Here is a 14,256-nt window from a genome sequence, read left to right on the forward strand (position 1 = left end):
GAAGGCTATTAAAAAATGTAATTTGTGATAATCGGTATTGACATAAATTAATATTTTGCCGACACGGAACAGAGAACTGGGTAGCGTATCTATCTTGGGCCTGGCTGACCAACGCGCCCATGCCTCAACCTTTGAGTGTGTTCGGTTGTGTAGTGAAGGCAAAATTAATTTTTTAAAAAAAGGGAGTCTTCCAGACGAAAAAGAAAGCTTGTAGTCTCAGCCTCCTTTCAAAATTTTCTGTCCCAGAGAATGAACACTCACAGATGCAGCAACTCTGGTATTTCATAGAAGACCTTAGCAGCAATGATTTCCAGGTGATTCATATGTAACTCACTAAAAGAAAGAAATTGCAACATAATATTATTTATTTCCAAAACAAGGAAAGGCAGTGCACGCATGAGAGACTGAAGACTACAACTATGCATCATAAAGTTTTCAGCGAATCTACCCAAGAGCTCAAATTCTCAAGCTTTTGAACATTTCTTTAAAAAATTTTGATTACCAAGTATTCTAATTCACTTCAGTTTCAAAATATAAAACTGTGGATTACAGTTCATTGCTTCCCAGGTGGAAATCTTATTAAGATCTTACTAAGATTCTTGTAAGTTTCTTACTAAGATTCTTATTAAGATTCTTAATTAAGAATCTTGTAAGACCTTACAAGATCTTGTAAGATCTTGTCACAAGATTCTTACAAGAATCTTGTAAGATCTTACAAGAATCTTGTAAGATTCTTACAAGAATCTTGTAAGATTCTTACAAGAATCTTGTAAGATCTTACAAGATCTTGTAAGAATCTTGTGACAAGATCTTACCTGATCTTGTAAGATCTTACAAGATTCTTGTAAGAATCTTGTGACAAGATCTTACCTGATCTTGTAAGATCTTACAAGATTCTTGTAAGAATCTTGTGACAAGATCTTACCAGATTCTATAAGATTCTTAACTAAGAATCTTGATAAGTATCTTAGTAAGAAACTTACAAGAATCTTACAAGATCTGGTAGGATTCCTGTGACAAGAATCTTAATTAAGTACCTTCACAAGTTTTCAAAAGAACTTGTTAAGATTCTCAACAATGTCTTAATGATCTCTAAAAGAACTTACAAGAACTTGTGAGATTTTCAAACAACTTACAAGAATTTTTGCAGAATCTGTAAAAATTCTTAAGTATCATATTTTTTTCAGACCATAGTAGGTAACTGATGGTTTATGCAATATTCAGTAACTGGATGATTGAGGAATGGAGATCACAACTAAGAAAGAATTTCTTCATCCAACATTAAGCAAAATTTATTGCAAATTCTCAACACTGTGAAATTAATTACTAAAAAATATCTTGATAAGAAACGTTAACTGGTAAACATGCACGATTTAAATGACAACTGTACAAGAAGAGTTCTTGTTCTTCCCTTTGGTGTGTTTTAAAAATTAAAAAAAAACAATTATTTTAATTGTTGGAGTCATTTGACAGTTTGATTTGAACTACCATAGTTATCCTTACACAAATAAGCCATAATAACTAAAGGCATGTCCCAGTTTTAAATTGTTCTTCGTTTGATTCAAACTGCAATGGTTTTTCTTCTTTTAGAATAATTTAAGCATGAAAACAAAAAAAAACAACAAAATTTTGTATTGCAGCAAACGTGTTCAAAGAATTAAAGCTCACAACACTCATCTCAGTTGGCATTTTAGTCAATTTGACAGCTACTTGACAAGCAAATTTGCAAATATTTCAATTTTGTACAAATATCAACCAAGCTTTAGTTCATTCAACATTGCCCTCTACATTGTGAACTTTTCTCTTGGAATCCAAGCAATTTTTTTTATTCAAGTAGAGCCTTATTTGAGACCACCTCTTATTCATTTGGGCATCACCAAATTTCTGATTTATGGCTCCTGTGGGAAGAAAAAAAGAAAAAAAGAAAATAGTAATTTGTATACAGGTACAAAATATACTAAAACCTTGAGAGCGTATTTTTTAAAATCCCTGCCAGAGAGGAGTAATAGGAGCTTGGTTTCATTGTGAGGAGTACTTAGTAAGGTAGAGGGGAGGAGCTTCTCAATGGTTCTCCTTGATCACCATCATGCCTCATCTGTACGCAAAGGAAAGGAGGTAGTGACTATCTTTAACAAGAACTTATCATCTTTAAGAGCAAAATTTTTATGCACAGGTTCCCAGTTATGAATCTTGGCAATTTGCACTGCCCAACTCCAATCCAACAAACTTTGTTTACGCTTTGCACTGCTGAAACAGCTATTCCAAATTCCCACAAAAAGTTGATAAATGAAAAATTACCTTTTTACAATCAGGAGTTGCCACCCTTCTATCCCATTCTGTGCTTGTAGCATTAAGATGGGACTCAAAGTCTACTTTATTCAGGATAAAATCATTTTTACAGGTGATCCTATTTCTCCAGTTCTCCTGTGAATATGAATTGAAAAAATGTTTACATTTGTTGAGCAATCCCTCCACTGAATTAAGTTTCATTAACCTTTAGAACAAAGAAAATTGTGAGAAAGGGAAGCAAGGAATCATGACTCAGCATTAAATGAAAACCAGAAAAAAATACACACACATTCACAAAACAAAACAAATAAAAACTAAACAGAACCAAACAAAATACAAAAAATGTTGCATGGAATTAATACAGGTATAGAATGTGTTAGAGTAAAAATTGACAGGATAACAGTGCCAAAATTCTTCCTTAAGCCATCTAAGTCAATGAAGTCTTGAAGGAGGGGGGGGGGGGGGAAATGAACTATCATGCACCAACATTGAATATTTAGAGTTCTTACATCATCAGAAGAACTTCCCATTTTTTGGTAATTTTTGTTTGCTTTGGGAAGATTCCCATCACTGTGGACATGGTCGTGATAATCGAACCAAGTTTGGCTTTCATCATCATCATCATCAGTGGAAACTTTTAAGTAGAACGTGGCAATTTATAATTCATTATTTGGGAATAAAGTAATTCCATAATCGATTTCGCGTTGTTATTGCACCCTTTTAGCTTAACTTCTAGTGGTTATTAGTAAAGCCGAAGACAAATTAATTGTTTATTGTGAACCATTTCCATGCGAGACGACTGGAAGCTACGATGATTCTGCCTACAACACTTAAATCCGGAACAATCTCTCTTTTAAAACTGACTTGAGAGAATTGCTACAAGTGCAGTAAGGTTAGCAGCCGCCGTTACGGGGTTTTGATGATGATAGCGTTACATCTCGTGTCAGTTTCCACTCAATTCTAAACAGAAACGCTTCCTGACGAAATCGAACCCTGACGAGATTTTATGATTTGCCTTATATAAAAATACCGTGGCCTTGCAATTACATAAACTTATCGTCACTTTTTTCGTCCATGCTAAAAGAATCTAAAAAGTGCGAGAAATAATTATGTCTATCGCATCACCTTCCAGCAGATGTGTAATGTTGATAACGTGAACTTAATGAATAAAAGTCAGTAGCACTTACCTTCGGGATGATTTGCCTTCATTTGCTTCAGTTGCAGTCGTGCACTAGTTGCTTTTTTGGAAATCTTCTCAAGATACTTAAACTACCAAGACCAATGTGTTCCTTGAGTTATGAAGCGAGTGTCGTGCACAATCATACGTGTGCTTTCTATGTGCTTAGATGTGTAAACTATTCACCTGAGGCCACTTCACGTGACAGAATAAAACAAGGATATCGCAACCTTGAATGTGTAATCGTAGTGTTCTTTCACAAGAAAAGCAAAACGCGATTTATCTTCTCTGGTGTGCTGTAAACTCATGTTACTTACCGACTGCGTCATTTTCTGTATTTTAAGCGACAGTAACCACAGGAAAAAATTCCTAAAACACATGCATGGGTATTTAGCTTTTTACATTTTGAATAAAACCCATCAGTGGTTTTTATAGAAAACCATTAATGTTAATTTAACCATATTAATGTTTATTACAAATAAACCAACAGTGTTAATCAATTTCCCCACAAGAGATGTGTGGTGGCACATTACAATTAAAAACAAGGATGGTTTTTGTTTAAAAACTTGTGAAATGTTTGTATATTTTCCATTAACGGGAAAACAAATCACAAATACACTCTTGTAAAATTAAGAAACAGCTTTGTATTCTGGTGAGAAAACATCATGTTTATCAAATTACCATTAATGTGAAAATACAGAAGTTGTGCAGCCAAATCCCATTCATGTTTTTTGGAACAAGAATGGATTGGTCACATTTGGTTTGGTAGCATTTTATAACAATAGTCCAGCATGTTTTTTTACTTAAAGACCATGGATGGTTTATGTATTTTCCATTGATGGGGAAACAAGTCCATACAAAACCTTGTTGAGAAATTAAAGAAACAATCTATTGTTTTGATGGAAAAAAACATCCCTGTTCATGCTCTTTTCAGTTGCTATAACATACTACATAGTCCATCCATGAAATAGTTCACCATTATCATTGTTCTCCCCATTGCTGTGAAATAAGAGAAACTAAAATCACTGTCTCCAAGGAATTGAAAGACAAAGTTTCTAAAGATACAAAAATATTTCAGTTACATTTTTTCACTGAAAGAACAGAAGTACAGTAAAAGATATGACTACATCATATCATTTTTAAGGTAAAACATTCCGTGTGAACTTAGGAGATGTGAGTGTCAGAATGTAATAATTTTCTCCAAAATGGAAAAGAACACAGAAATTATATGGATCTGGACTTAGTCTTTTCAAATTAAAATGAAGTTTCTTATTCTTAACTAAGTCTGGATTTTTAGCTTCATGTGTGATTATTACATTATCCAGGTATCTCCTCTCCATTCACCATTTGCATGACACAAAATAGAGTCCCATGAGACAATATCTTGGGCCTGTCTCCTTTCCTGGCATTGCACATACAGGGTTCCACCAGGTCTTTGCACATCCTCCACATAGTAAACAACTTTGGCTGTCTTAGCCCTCTCTTGAATAGTCAACACCTTGGCCAGCCAGGGGTGAGGGTTGTCTCCTTTGATGAAAATCATATCATCTATTTGTGGATGGAATGGCACTTGGATGTCACCCCATGTAATTGGCATGATTTCTCTTTGAAAATCTAGCACTGTTCTCCTACCAGGATGTAGAGGATCATTGTAATTGTACAGTATAGCCTTCCTCAAAATTGCTGTAACTGGAGCGATCAAAACTTGGACACCAGTGGTAATATCAGTTATCAAGCCTCCACTGTAAGGGTCAGATAAAGGGTTACCCTCCTCATCCAGTTCCATAGAGTACTTCAAGACTTTAACAGTTTTTGAGAACTTTCCATCAACTTCAAGACACAAGAAGTATTCTACTTGGCAAACACATGCTGCTCATTGGCATTATCCAGCAAAACCACGTGTTCTCCTTTTCTGTAAAGCATGCCTTGGGGTGTTTGATCTGGTTTCCACAAGTTTTTGAAAGAAAAGGCCGTGTCTGGAAAAACAGAAGGCAAGGAAGAATCAGACATAATCAAGTCAATATCCTCTTGAGATAAATGCACTTCACTGGACAGCATTCCTCCAACCAAAACCCCCTCCTTAAAGCTACTTGCAGACTCTGGGTTAGTGGCAATCAGTTTCTTAATGTGTTTAGCAGCTTTCAAAGATTTTGCACACATCTTTTGAAAATCCACTTTGAAACTGGGCTCTTTTTGAGGTAGGAAAGTAGCTCTCACAACTTTAAGTAATTCTCTGAAGGATTCACGTTTGGCAAATGAACATTCTGTGTTCTTGAAATTGCTTGAGATGCCCACATATCGCCTTACAGCTCGTTCATAGGGATAACACCAATAGTTGTCAGGATGAGAAAATCGATAAGCATCCTCTGAAATATGCTGGAGATTGTGGACAGTAATCTTACAGGCAGTCAGTCCTCGTTGCTCCTCAATAAGAATGATAAAACGCTTTGCCAAGTGCTCGAACAATTGTAGGTCATCATGAGACCACATATTACGATGGTTGAAGATAAGTTCTGTCATTCTCACTGTGAGCTGCCACAAATGGTAGTCCAATGGTTCTAGCAAGCCAGTCAAAAGCACTTCTGAGGCAGGGTAGGAAAACTTCTGGAACTCTTCAGTTTTCCAGTAGCCAAGACATGATGATAATCCATGGGGAATCCTCCCATCTTTCAGCTCTGCAGTCCATGGGAACTTTGCTAGCCTTTCATCTGCCACTCTAGCATCAAGTTTTTCCTCAGCGATCATGTCTTTAAGTAAATTCCCCACAACTTTTAAAGGAAGATTGTGCATGACATCAAATACTGTGTCCTTTATAACATCAAATCCATACAGTTTGTGGAGTCGATGCAGTATGCTAAGTCCTGTGTAACCTGACTCTCTACTTAACCTTTCACGAACAGTGGGGCGATCTTCATCAGCTACCTCTTTCATTTTTGCAAGTTCAGCTGCAAGTTTCCGTTCTTCCCAACATAAGTGCTCTGCATATGGCACATACAATTTCTTTCTTAAGTCTTAGCTCTCCTGAATTTTCCTCTAGTTCTGGTTGTTGGTCTGGTGATAATGATTCACAATCTCCACCGCTGGAGTCCCGCAACCAATCCTGGTGAACACTAGTACTATTACCATTATCTTCATTATCAAAGTCAGCTTCAGCTGATGAACTACAAATTAAATCAATTAAATACAAAAATCATTCTTCATCCTAGAATTGATTTTCATGAACAATGCAAATGAAATAATTACATATCATACACATGCAGATCGTTTACAATTGGAACGATTCATAATAGTGTTGGGTTTGCGCCTAAACTTGAACTTTTTTTAGTTCAGCAATGCTTGGTATAAACTAAATTAAGAAGATTTAAGGCGAAAATTCGCTTGTTTAAGGTGATGATCGATTGACAGAACTAAAGTAAATCCCAAGGTGATTTCGGTTTCTCCGTGTGGGATTGATCAGAAAGCTTCCGAGAGGTCACGGATTTACTTACTAACAAGAACATAGTGCTGTTAATCGTTTTCTTGTTACTCTGTTCTGTGTTACTGCGTTGCTCTGTTTAGAAACACCCACATCATAGAGTGAAGCTCAAGTAAAGGCCTCTGCAGCCACTTGTTGATCTTTTACCGAGGAAAAACTAAAAAAAAAACGCTTACCGATCTAGATTAAGAACGGGTTCGGCCAGTTCTAAGGAATTTTGCCAGTGCCAATGTCTGTACTCCACCGAAGACGAAACAGGTTTCCCATTACAGTAAATACACGGGCAATGAACGTGAGCGTAGGAAAGGTCGCTGCACTGACATCTAACGATTTCCCTTCGACTCCAGCTTCTTTTCATGGTACAAAGCAATAAGAATATCCAAAAACTAAGTAATGAAACACTTCATCACTATTCCATACTTACTAAACTGGTAAAGGCATGCTTTGACCTTCCTACTTCAAGAGATTAAGGACTGGGGCAAGTCACGAGTTAGTCCAGATTTAGACACAGTAACCATCAATGCCTTTCGGGCGCTCTACTTATTTCCATTGTATTTCTCTTCGCGCCTTTTCACTTAACCGCCGCCTACGGATGCTTTTGCATTAGAATATCGCCGTAACCTAATAACATGGAGGAAGCTTCAAGGCAATTAACAGAGTAAACGGTGGATGAGGTCTCCAAACGAGTTCGGGAGAAGTTTAACGACGATGTAGCTAAAAAGTTCGAAGGTAAGTTGTACATATAATGTAGCAAATCCATATTAAAATTGTAAATTCGTTCGATCGTGAACTGTCAGTGTTCTTTAGTCCGACTTTGGAAACGTTTTGTTGCTCCTTTTTGATGCGATTAAAATCATCTTTAAATGTGCCAAAATTGAGGAAAGTTTACTGAGATTCATTTGGTATACATGCAATCCGGACTTACATTTCACCAATTACCTGCGTGCTACTATGTCTGAGTGTAAATTTGGAACGACACTTCGTTTCTTTCGTTCCCATTTTGCCTTTACGTTTTGTAACAATGATTAACGGTTTCTTCGGTTTTTCTTCCTTCAATACAGAACAGAAAATTGACGGCAATGCACTCAAACTTTTGGCGAGAGAAGGGAACACAACGCAGTATGCTGCATGCGGATTGACTACAGTCGGTGATCAGATGCACCTGAAAGAAATGATATCAGGGTTAACTTTACCTCTGGTACCGGTGTTGAGCAGGTATCGTAAAAAGCCCACAATTACAGAAATCAAAACGTTGACAGAAGAAAATCAAAGAATTTATAAAGCAAAGTAAGTAAACTATATATTGTAATATATTTCTCGCCTGTTCGTAAGATTTCTTCGGCATACTTTTTGCATCTTGAATTCCAAATCAAGTTTCTCCAACCTTGCCGCCATTTTTAAGACGCATGCGTAGTAAGCTTCTAGACTCGTATTATGACTTTAGACAAAACTAGTAAAATTAACATGCTTTATTAATTAACATACGAGCCACAAGAAATAGGTAATGCTCCAACAGAATTTAAATTTTAACCTGAGTGGAAATCATTGAAGACAAAGTGAATGTGAAAGGCATAGCTGCTGATAAACCACAAAAAGCACACTACTGATAAGAACTAAGAGTTCAGTTTTTACTTTCAAAACTGCATTTATTTTTTCCTGCAACTTATTGTATAGACACATCAGGATACACTTAGATTGGCACTTTCTTTGTACTTGTTTGTTATGTACCATTTTTGCTGATTTATTTTCAGAAGAAAAGCTGTTACCAGTGCAGCATTGGAGAAGTGGCCTGGAAATGATCTTCCAATCTTTAGGAGTGGTCCTGCTGCTACACAAGAACTTGAAAATTTGGTGTCTATACTGGAAGAGACCTGCAGTTTTGAACCAGCAGGGTTTAACAAGGAGGGCATCAAACAGCATGTATTAGATGTTTTGAATGAAAGAAGACGTAAAATTCGCAAAGGACATGACTACACACAGGTTTGTAGCTCCATCTTCATGAACTCAGTAATAAGGAATAAACTAGAATAGAGCCATCTAACGTTTCAGTTTGTTGGATTTCTATTGGAAATATAAGCAGAGTGTCTTGTAAAACAATAATCCAGGTGTTTAAGATGGTATTTATGTGTTTCTTTACAGCCAGATAAACGTACCCGTAAAAAACTTAAAGTGAGTGGCAGTTCATCTGAAGCTGACAGTGACCTTGCAGTTCATGGTGATGATGGAGGTGACACAGACATACTGAGTTCTTCAAATAATAGTACTTGTGATTCTCTCTCTGAAACTGAAGAGGGTATGTACCACCTGTACACTGTATATCTAATATTTATAAGGCTAAGTTCAAATTTGATTAATTTCAATCAAAAAGAGTTCGATGGGACCGGTGATAATCCATGTTTCATTACTTTCAGATTTGTCACTGCAAGGTGCCAAGGTGATCATCACAGTTGTGTTCTCTGCAATCAGATATAGTGATGTAGCAAAGCAACAGTTGGTTTCTGCTGCAAAGAAATTCAGACTTTCCTGCAATTTTGCTTCCAAAGACAGCATGACAATGGCACTGGCCAAGACCTTTCTGAAGGAGAACTTTGTTAAGGTAGACAGTGCAAACCTTCAAGATATCGACAGAGACAATGTTCAAAAGCTCAAGGTTTACTGACTTCTTTCTTCAAAAGCTCAAGGGTTACTGACTTCTTTCCTGATCATGTTTTGCAAATCATTTATTATATACCTTTATACTTGTTGAGCAAATGTTACTGCTTGAGCTACTTGATAAGTACAGTATGGTTTTTAATCTTTGTATTTTATGTAGCAATTATTAGTTGAAATTTTACATTACTGGTATGTAGAGTTTGATTTTTGGAAAAGTTTTAGAATTTTTTGCATTGTGTTTTTCATGCTAAAAGTTCAATTTTCATCCTGCCTCATTCTTTTGTGTTGAAAGGAAAAAGTAAATTATTCTTATAAACATTTACTTTGATTAGCCCCAATAATCATAGTGTAGTATGAATATGTATGTTGTGGTACACTGAACCTAAGGTCATTTAAATTACTAAAATTCAAGTCAGTAGTAAAATAAGCCTTAGACTACCAAAGAAGACCTTTTTCACATTTTTCATGTGTTGGTTTGTAATATGGGCAAAATGAAAAGGGACCCTAGAATGGAGGCTATCAATAAACAAGTGTTTAAAGTACCAGTAAAACTTACCAGTATTATGTTTACAACCTATTAACTATTGATGGTTTTTGACAATAAAATCCATTAATGTTAACTGTGCTGTTTTCCATCAACGGTTTTCCAGAATGGGACTTTGAGAAATACCACTAAATGTTTTTTAAGAAAGAATCATGTATTCTATGAAAAAGTCACGATGTTTCTTGATTGTTAATCACTGTTGGTTTTTACACTAAAACCTGTAATGTTAATTACAATAAAACCAGTAATGTTAAGTGCCTCAATTCCCATCAATGGTTTTGGAGAGATTTATCCAAATTACCATCTCAAACCCATCAATGTTCTTTTAAAAAAAAACATCCATGAAGTTGGAGAAACATGAATGTATTTTAGGTGAAACTCATTATGTTTCTTGATTATTTACCGTTGATGGTTTCAGCTATTAAAACCATTCATGGGAAGTGTTCTGTTTTTCCATTAATGGCTTCAAAATGGGATTTGCTGAAATTACCATTCACAAAATCATCAATGTTTTTTTGGAAAATTTTCCTGTGAACATTAGTGATTTTGCAAAGAACTTGGCTTGTAAAATCCTAATTCTCGAGATCATTATTCTTCGCCAGGGCTTTAGACACAATTAAATTTCGCAACGAGGTAGATAACACTCAACCAAAGTAAAATTTCTGTAGAACTTTGCCGAAACGAAATGGCGCGTGAACGGTTGACAACAACGGTCGAGTGAACAATTTGTAATTTTGCGCCGGCCGTAGCGGGAGACTGGGGAGAGCCTTAGTGAAAGTACAAAATGTCACGCAACTCTCGCAAGTATTTTGTAAGTAACTACCTATAAACTTTTTAAAAATACTTTTAATTTCTGCCATCTGACCGGTCTGCAAATTTTCGATGTTTATTTGTTAGTTATATTGTAAAGAATTTGGTCGGTAAAATCCTAATTCTCAAAATCATTCTTCTTCTTTAGGGCTGTAAGGCACAGTTAAATTTCTCAACCAGGCAGATAACACTCGACCAAAGTAGAATTTCTGTCGAACTTTGTCCGAAACGATATGATGCAAAAACGGTTAACAACAACGATCAAGTGTACAATTTGCAATTCTGCGTATGCGCTGTGGCGTGGAATGCCTTGGTGAAAGTACAAATTTCGTGCAACTTTCTTGAAAAATATTTTTACAAGTAGCTAGCTATAAATTTTTTTTAAATACATCTTTTCATTCTGCCATCTGTCTGCATACTGCCATGTTTTTTTTCTGAACCATATCAGCGAAAGTCTCTTGCTTGTGGAATGTGGTGACATTATCTATGGGTGTCTTAATGTTCAAGGCAAAGATGGGAAGGTTTAATCCCTTTCTAGACACTCCCTATGAACATGATTAGTGATTATTTAAACTAGCTGTTCAGTATATTTCATAATCAATCATCAAATGTAACCTGAAAAGTCTGTCCAAATTTAATCTGTTGATACCATAATTCCAGTGGAACAATTACCTCGTTAGAAAGCAGCTGCATGTGTATTGTGTTCTCGGGTCTGAAATTTGCACACCATACCATGGAAGCTTACTTGACGTTATTTGATCCCCTTTTGGACATGGGATTTTTCACATCATGTGTGAGAGGTTTCAAGCCTTATGCATTCCCATGCTCTCTTATGAACAGAACAGGATAAGCATTTCAAGTTACTCAAGAATGTACTGGAATGAACTTGATAAAATCTTGTCAAGAACATTTAAATTCCTACTGATCTTAAAATTTTGATTCTTACAAAACTCTTAGATGAACTTTAGATGAAATCCTGTCTAGAATCTTTATGATGTTACATTTACAAATCTTACTTAATTATTAAGATTCTTAACAAACTTACCAAGATCTTGTCAAGAAGCTTGTAAGATCTTCCTTTTCTTAAAGATTAGGATTCTTACAACTGAGATTCTTAAGTGAACTTTATATGATGTTGTTAAGAACTTTCAAGATCTTAATGCCCATGTGTTGTAAAATTTTTTTTAGGATTCTTAAAAGATTCTTAAATAAACTTAATAAGATCTTGTTGAGAACCTTTCAAGATCTTAACCCCCATTTCTTGTAAAATTTTGTGAGGATTCTTACAAGATTCTTAAATAAACTTAATAAGATCTTGTTAAGAACCTTCCAAGATCTTAATCCCCATGTGTTGTTAAATTTTGTCAAGATTCTTACAAGATTCTTGTATAAACTTAATAAGATCTTTTAAGATCTTACAATGCTCAAACCTCGTTAAGATTTGTTCAAGAAATTTGGCAAGATCTTATTAAGATTATTAATTCTTAATAAGATCTTAGTACGATCTTCATCTTAATTGCCATCTTATAAGATTCTTACAAGATCTTCCAAGATCTTACAAGATCTTCCAAGATCTTAATAAGATTTCCACCTGGGTTTGCATACTACACAGGTGCCAATGTAGATAAGACTGAATGTAATACTCTGATTTCCACCAATTGGACACCTTTAAAAGACTTTTGAAATACTTCAGTTGTTTTCTTCCCTTTCACCTATTCAAAGATACTTGGTGACAATTTCAAAGTATCTCTCTATCTATGGTATTTTGTGGTTTAAGTCCTGTGTATCTTCCTCATGTTCTATTTAGTGAAACTTTTTGCAGGAAGGCCTCAATCTTCACCTCATCATAGGTGAGCATTTGTTAAAATTGTCTCCATCCCTGGCATAGAATGTTGCATACCACTTATATTTTAGAGCTTTAGAAGAGGGGGTAATCAAAGCAAACAACTATATACTTACAGAACTTTAAGGTGGATCAAGTTAGAGAATGTCCCAGTTGTTACAGAAGAGATTTGATTGTTGCTCACATTCCTAAAACAAATTTATAAAAACATCAGACAGTGACTTACTATATTTTCAGGTTTCTATTTTAATTCCGTCAAGCATTAATAGTAGTTGATTCCTTTGTCTAATTAGATCAATGATCAATAAAAGTAATCCATAGTTGCATGTTACATTAGAGATGGGGGGGGGAAGGTGTGAGACTAGAGAAGGATATAGGTGGTAAAGAAGACAGATGGCAGAGTAATTCAATAACATTATGAAAGCCAATTCTCTCTCACACCATCTAAAAGACTACGAGGCACACTAGATCTTGCATCCTCCCATACAGTTCGCTAAATTTCATTTACACTATGTGGTGCATTTTTTTTTGAGGGATGGCTGTAGGAAAATTTTTGTGAACTTTTTCATTTTTCATTTAATTTTGGATTATAAATACAAACTATGTGCATTTGAGAAGAGACGGGAACAAATAAGTAAACTGAGAAATAGCTAAGATGTACTTACACTGATTAATTATTTCAATTGGGGATTATGTTATCTATAAGTTGAATCTCTTTTTACAAAATCAGTTTTATAAACAAATAATATTATCCTCAAGATAGTGGAGAGCTGTATAGAACTTTTGAAGAACACTTCCAGAAGGCTTTACTTGCATTAAAATAATTCAGAAGTTACATAATTAACCTAAAATATACAGAAATTTAACCCTTTAGCCCTGAGATCCAGAATTTATTGCTGTTTTAAGAGAACTTAAATTGCATGGTAAGCCTTATAAAAGACTGGCTTTAAGAAACCTACAGATGAACAAGTGCAGAGTCATTTCCAAAGAAGGGTTGCATGTTTGGAACCGTAAGACTGCCAATTTCATTCTGATCAACTGACCTGCCGACAAAAATACACATGAACATTAAGGTAACTTAAAAAAATCAATGAGAAGAAGAAATTTAAACTTTTAGTATTCCAAACAAATAATACTCACAGGTACAGCAGTGAGCGGCAGTTTATGAAGGAAGCTGAAGGAAACTTTTTCAACTTGTTCTTGCTTAACGCACTGTCATGAGTGCAATATAAATACAAATTAATCATCAATTGCTTGCAAATATGATATAACATGTGGTTAGATTTATTTTCATACATATAAAATGCCGTAAAATGCCATTAAACATGAAGCATTATCAACTATGAGAATCATCATAGCTAAGTATAGCTGGTAGATAACCAAATTCAATGAATTGTAAATTGCAGGATGACAAACAAACATCAACCAGCCTTTAAAAATTTATTGGAAGATGGTTCTTAGACATT

The 14,256-nt window shown here is 35.3% G+C and overlaps 3 protein-coding genes and 1 long non-coding RNA gene across 4 annotated transcripts in view; 1 reads left to right on the forward strand and 3 right to left on the reverse strand.

The window, feature by feature from the left end:
* LOC113675423 (uncharacterized) overlaps positions 1-14,256 on the reverse strand; it is a 61,175-nt gene that overhangs the window by 41,239 nt on the left and 5,680 nt on the right. The window contains exons 7-10 of the mRNA XM_089200599.1: positions 13,931-14,002; positions 13,750-13,833; positions 12,907-12,978; positions 262-333 (exon numbers count right to left, since the gene is read on the reverse strand). Of these exons, the coding sequence (XP_089056725.1) occupies positions 262-333; positions 12,907-12,978; positions 13,750-13,833; positions 13,931-14,002 (300 nt within the window). The remainder of the gene's footprint in view (positions 1-261; positions 334-12,906; positions 12,979-13,749; positions 13,834-13,930; positions 14,003-14,256) is intronic.
* LOC149048890 (uncharacterized) lies at positions 1,270-3,661 on the reverse strand. The gene is made up of 3 exons (XR_016185034.1): positions 3,477-3,661; positions 2,299-2,424; positions 1,270-1,898 (listed from the first exon to the last, which is right to left on the reverse strand). It is a non-coding gene; the product is annotated as an uncharacterized LOC149048890 (long non-coding RNA).
* LOC149048891 (uncharacterized) lies at positions 5,277-7,982 on the reverse strand. The gene is made up of 4 exons (XM_089200598.1): positions 7,867-7,982; positions 7,118-7,291; positions 6,462-6,627; positions 5,277-5,442 (listed from the first exon to the last, which is right to left on the reverse strand). Exons 1-4 carry the CDS (start codon positions 7,938-7,940, stop codon positions 5,299-5,301), a joined length of 558 nt encoding a protein of 185 aa, XP_089056724.1. The 5' UTR covers positions 7,941-7,982; the 3' UTR covers positions 5,277-5,298.
* On the forward strand, positions 7,963-10,225 carry LOC149048892 (uncharacterized). Its single transcript, XM_089200600.1, has 4 exons — positions 7,963-8,228; positions 8,693-8,921; positions 9,081-9,234; positions 9,353-10,225. The coding sequence occupies exons 1-4, from the start codon at positions 7,963-7,965 to the stop codon at positions 9,598-9,600; spliced, it is 897 nt and encodes a 298-aa protein (XP_089056726.1). The 3' UTR covers positions 9,601-10,225.

This window comes from Pocillopora damicornis, chromosome 3, assembly GCF_964200805.1.
Source record: "Pocillopora damicornis chromosome 3, jaPocDami1.2, whole genome shotgun sequence".
NCBI classification, from domain to species: domain Eukaryota; kingdom Metazoa; phylum Cnidaria; class Anthozoa; order Scleractinia; family Pocilloporidae; genus Pocillopora; species Pocillopora damicornis.

Excerpts from the sequence above, each read along its gene's own strand:
- LOC149048891 (XM_089200598.1), bottom strand. The coding sequence starts at position 7,940 with ATGGGAACGAAAGAAACGAAGTGTCGTTCCAAATTTACACTCAGACAT. Across the intron at positions 6,628-7,117 it reads CCCGTTCTTAATCTAGATCG|TTCATCAGCTGAAGCTGACT; the intron begins GTAAGCGTTTTT and ends TTTAATTTGTAG. Across the intron at positions 5,443-6,461 it reads TAAGACTTAAGAAAGAAATT|ACACGGCCTTTTCTTTCAAA; the intron begins GTATGTGCCATA and ends CTGTTTTTCCAG.
- LOC149048892 (XM_089200600.1), top strand. The coding sequence starts at position 7,963 with ATGATTAACGGTTTCTTCGGTTTTTCTTCCTTCAATACAGAACAGAAA. Across the intron at positions 8,922-9,080 it reads AAGGACATGACTACACACAG|CCAGATAAACGTACCCGTAA; the intron begins GTTTGTAGCTCC and ends GTTTCTTTACAG. Across the intron at positions 9,235-9,352 it reads TCTCTCTGAAACTGAAGAGG|ATTTGTCACTGCAAGGTGCC; the intron begins GTATGTACCACC and ends CATTACTTTCAG.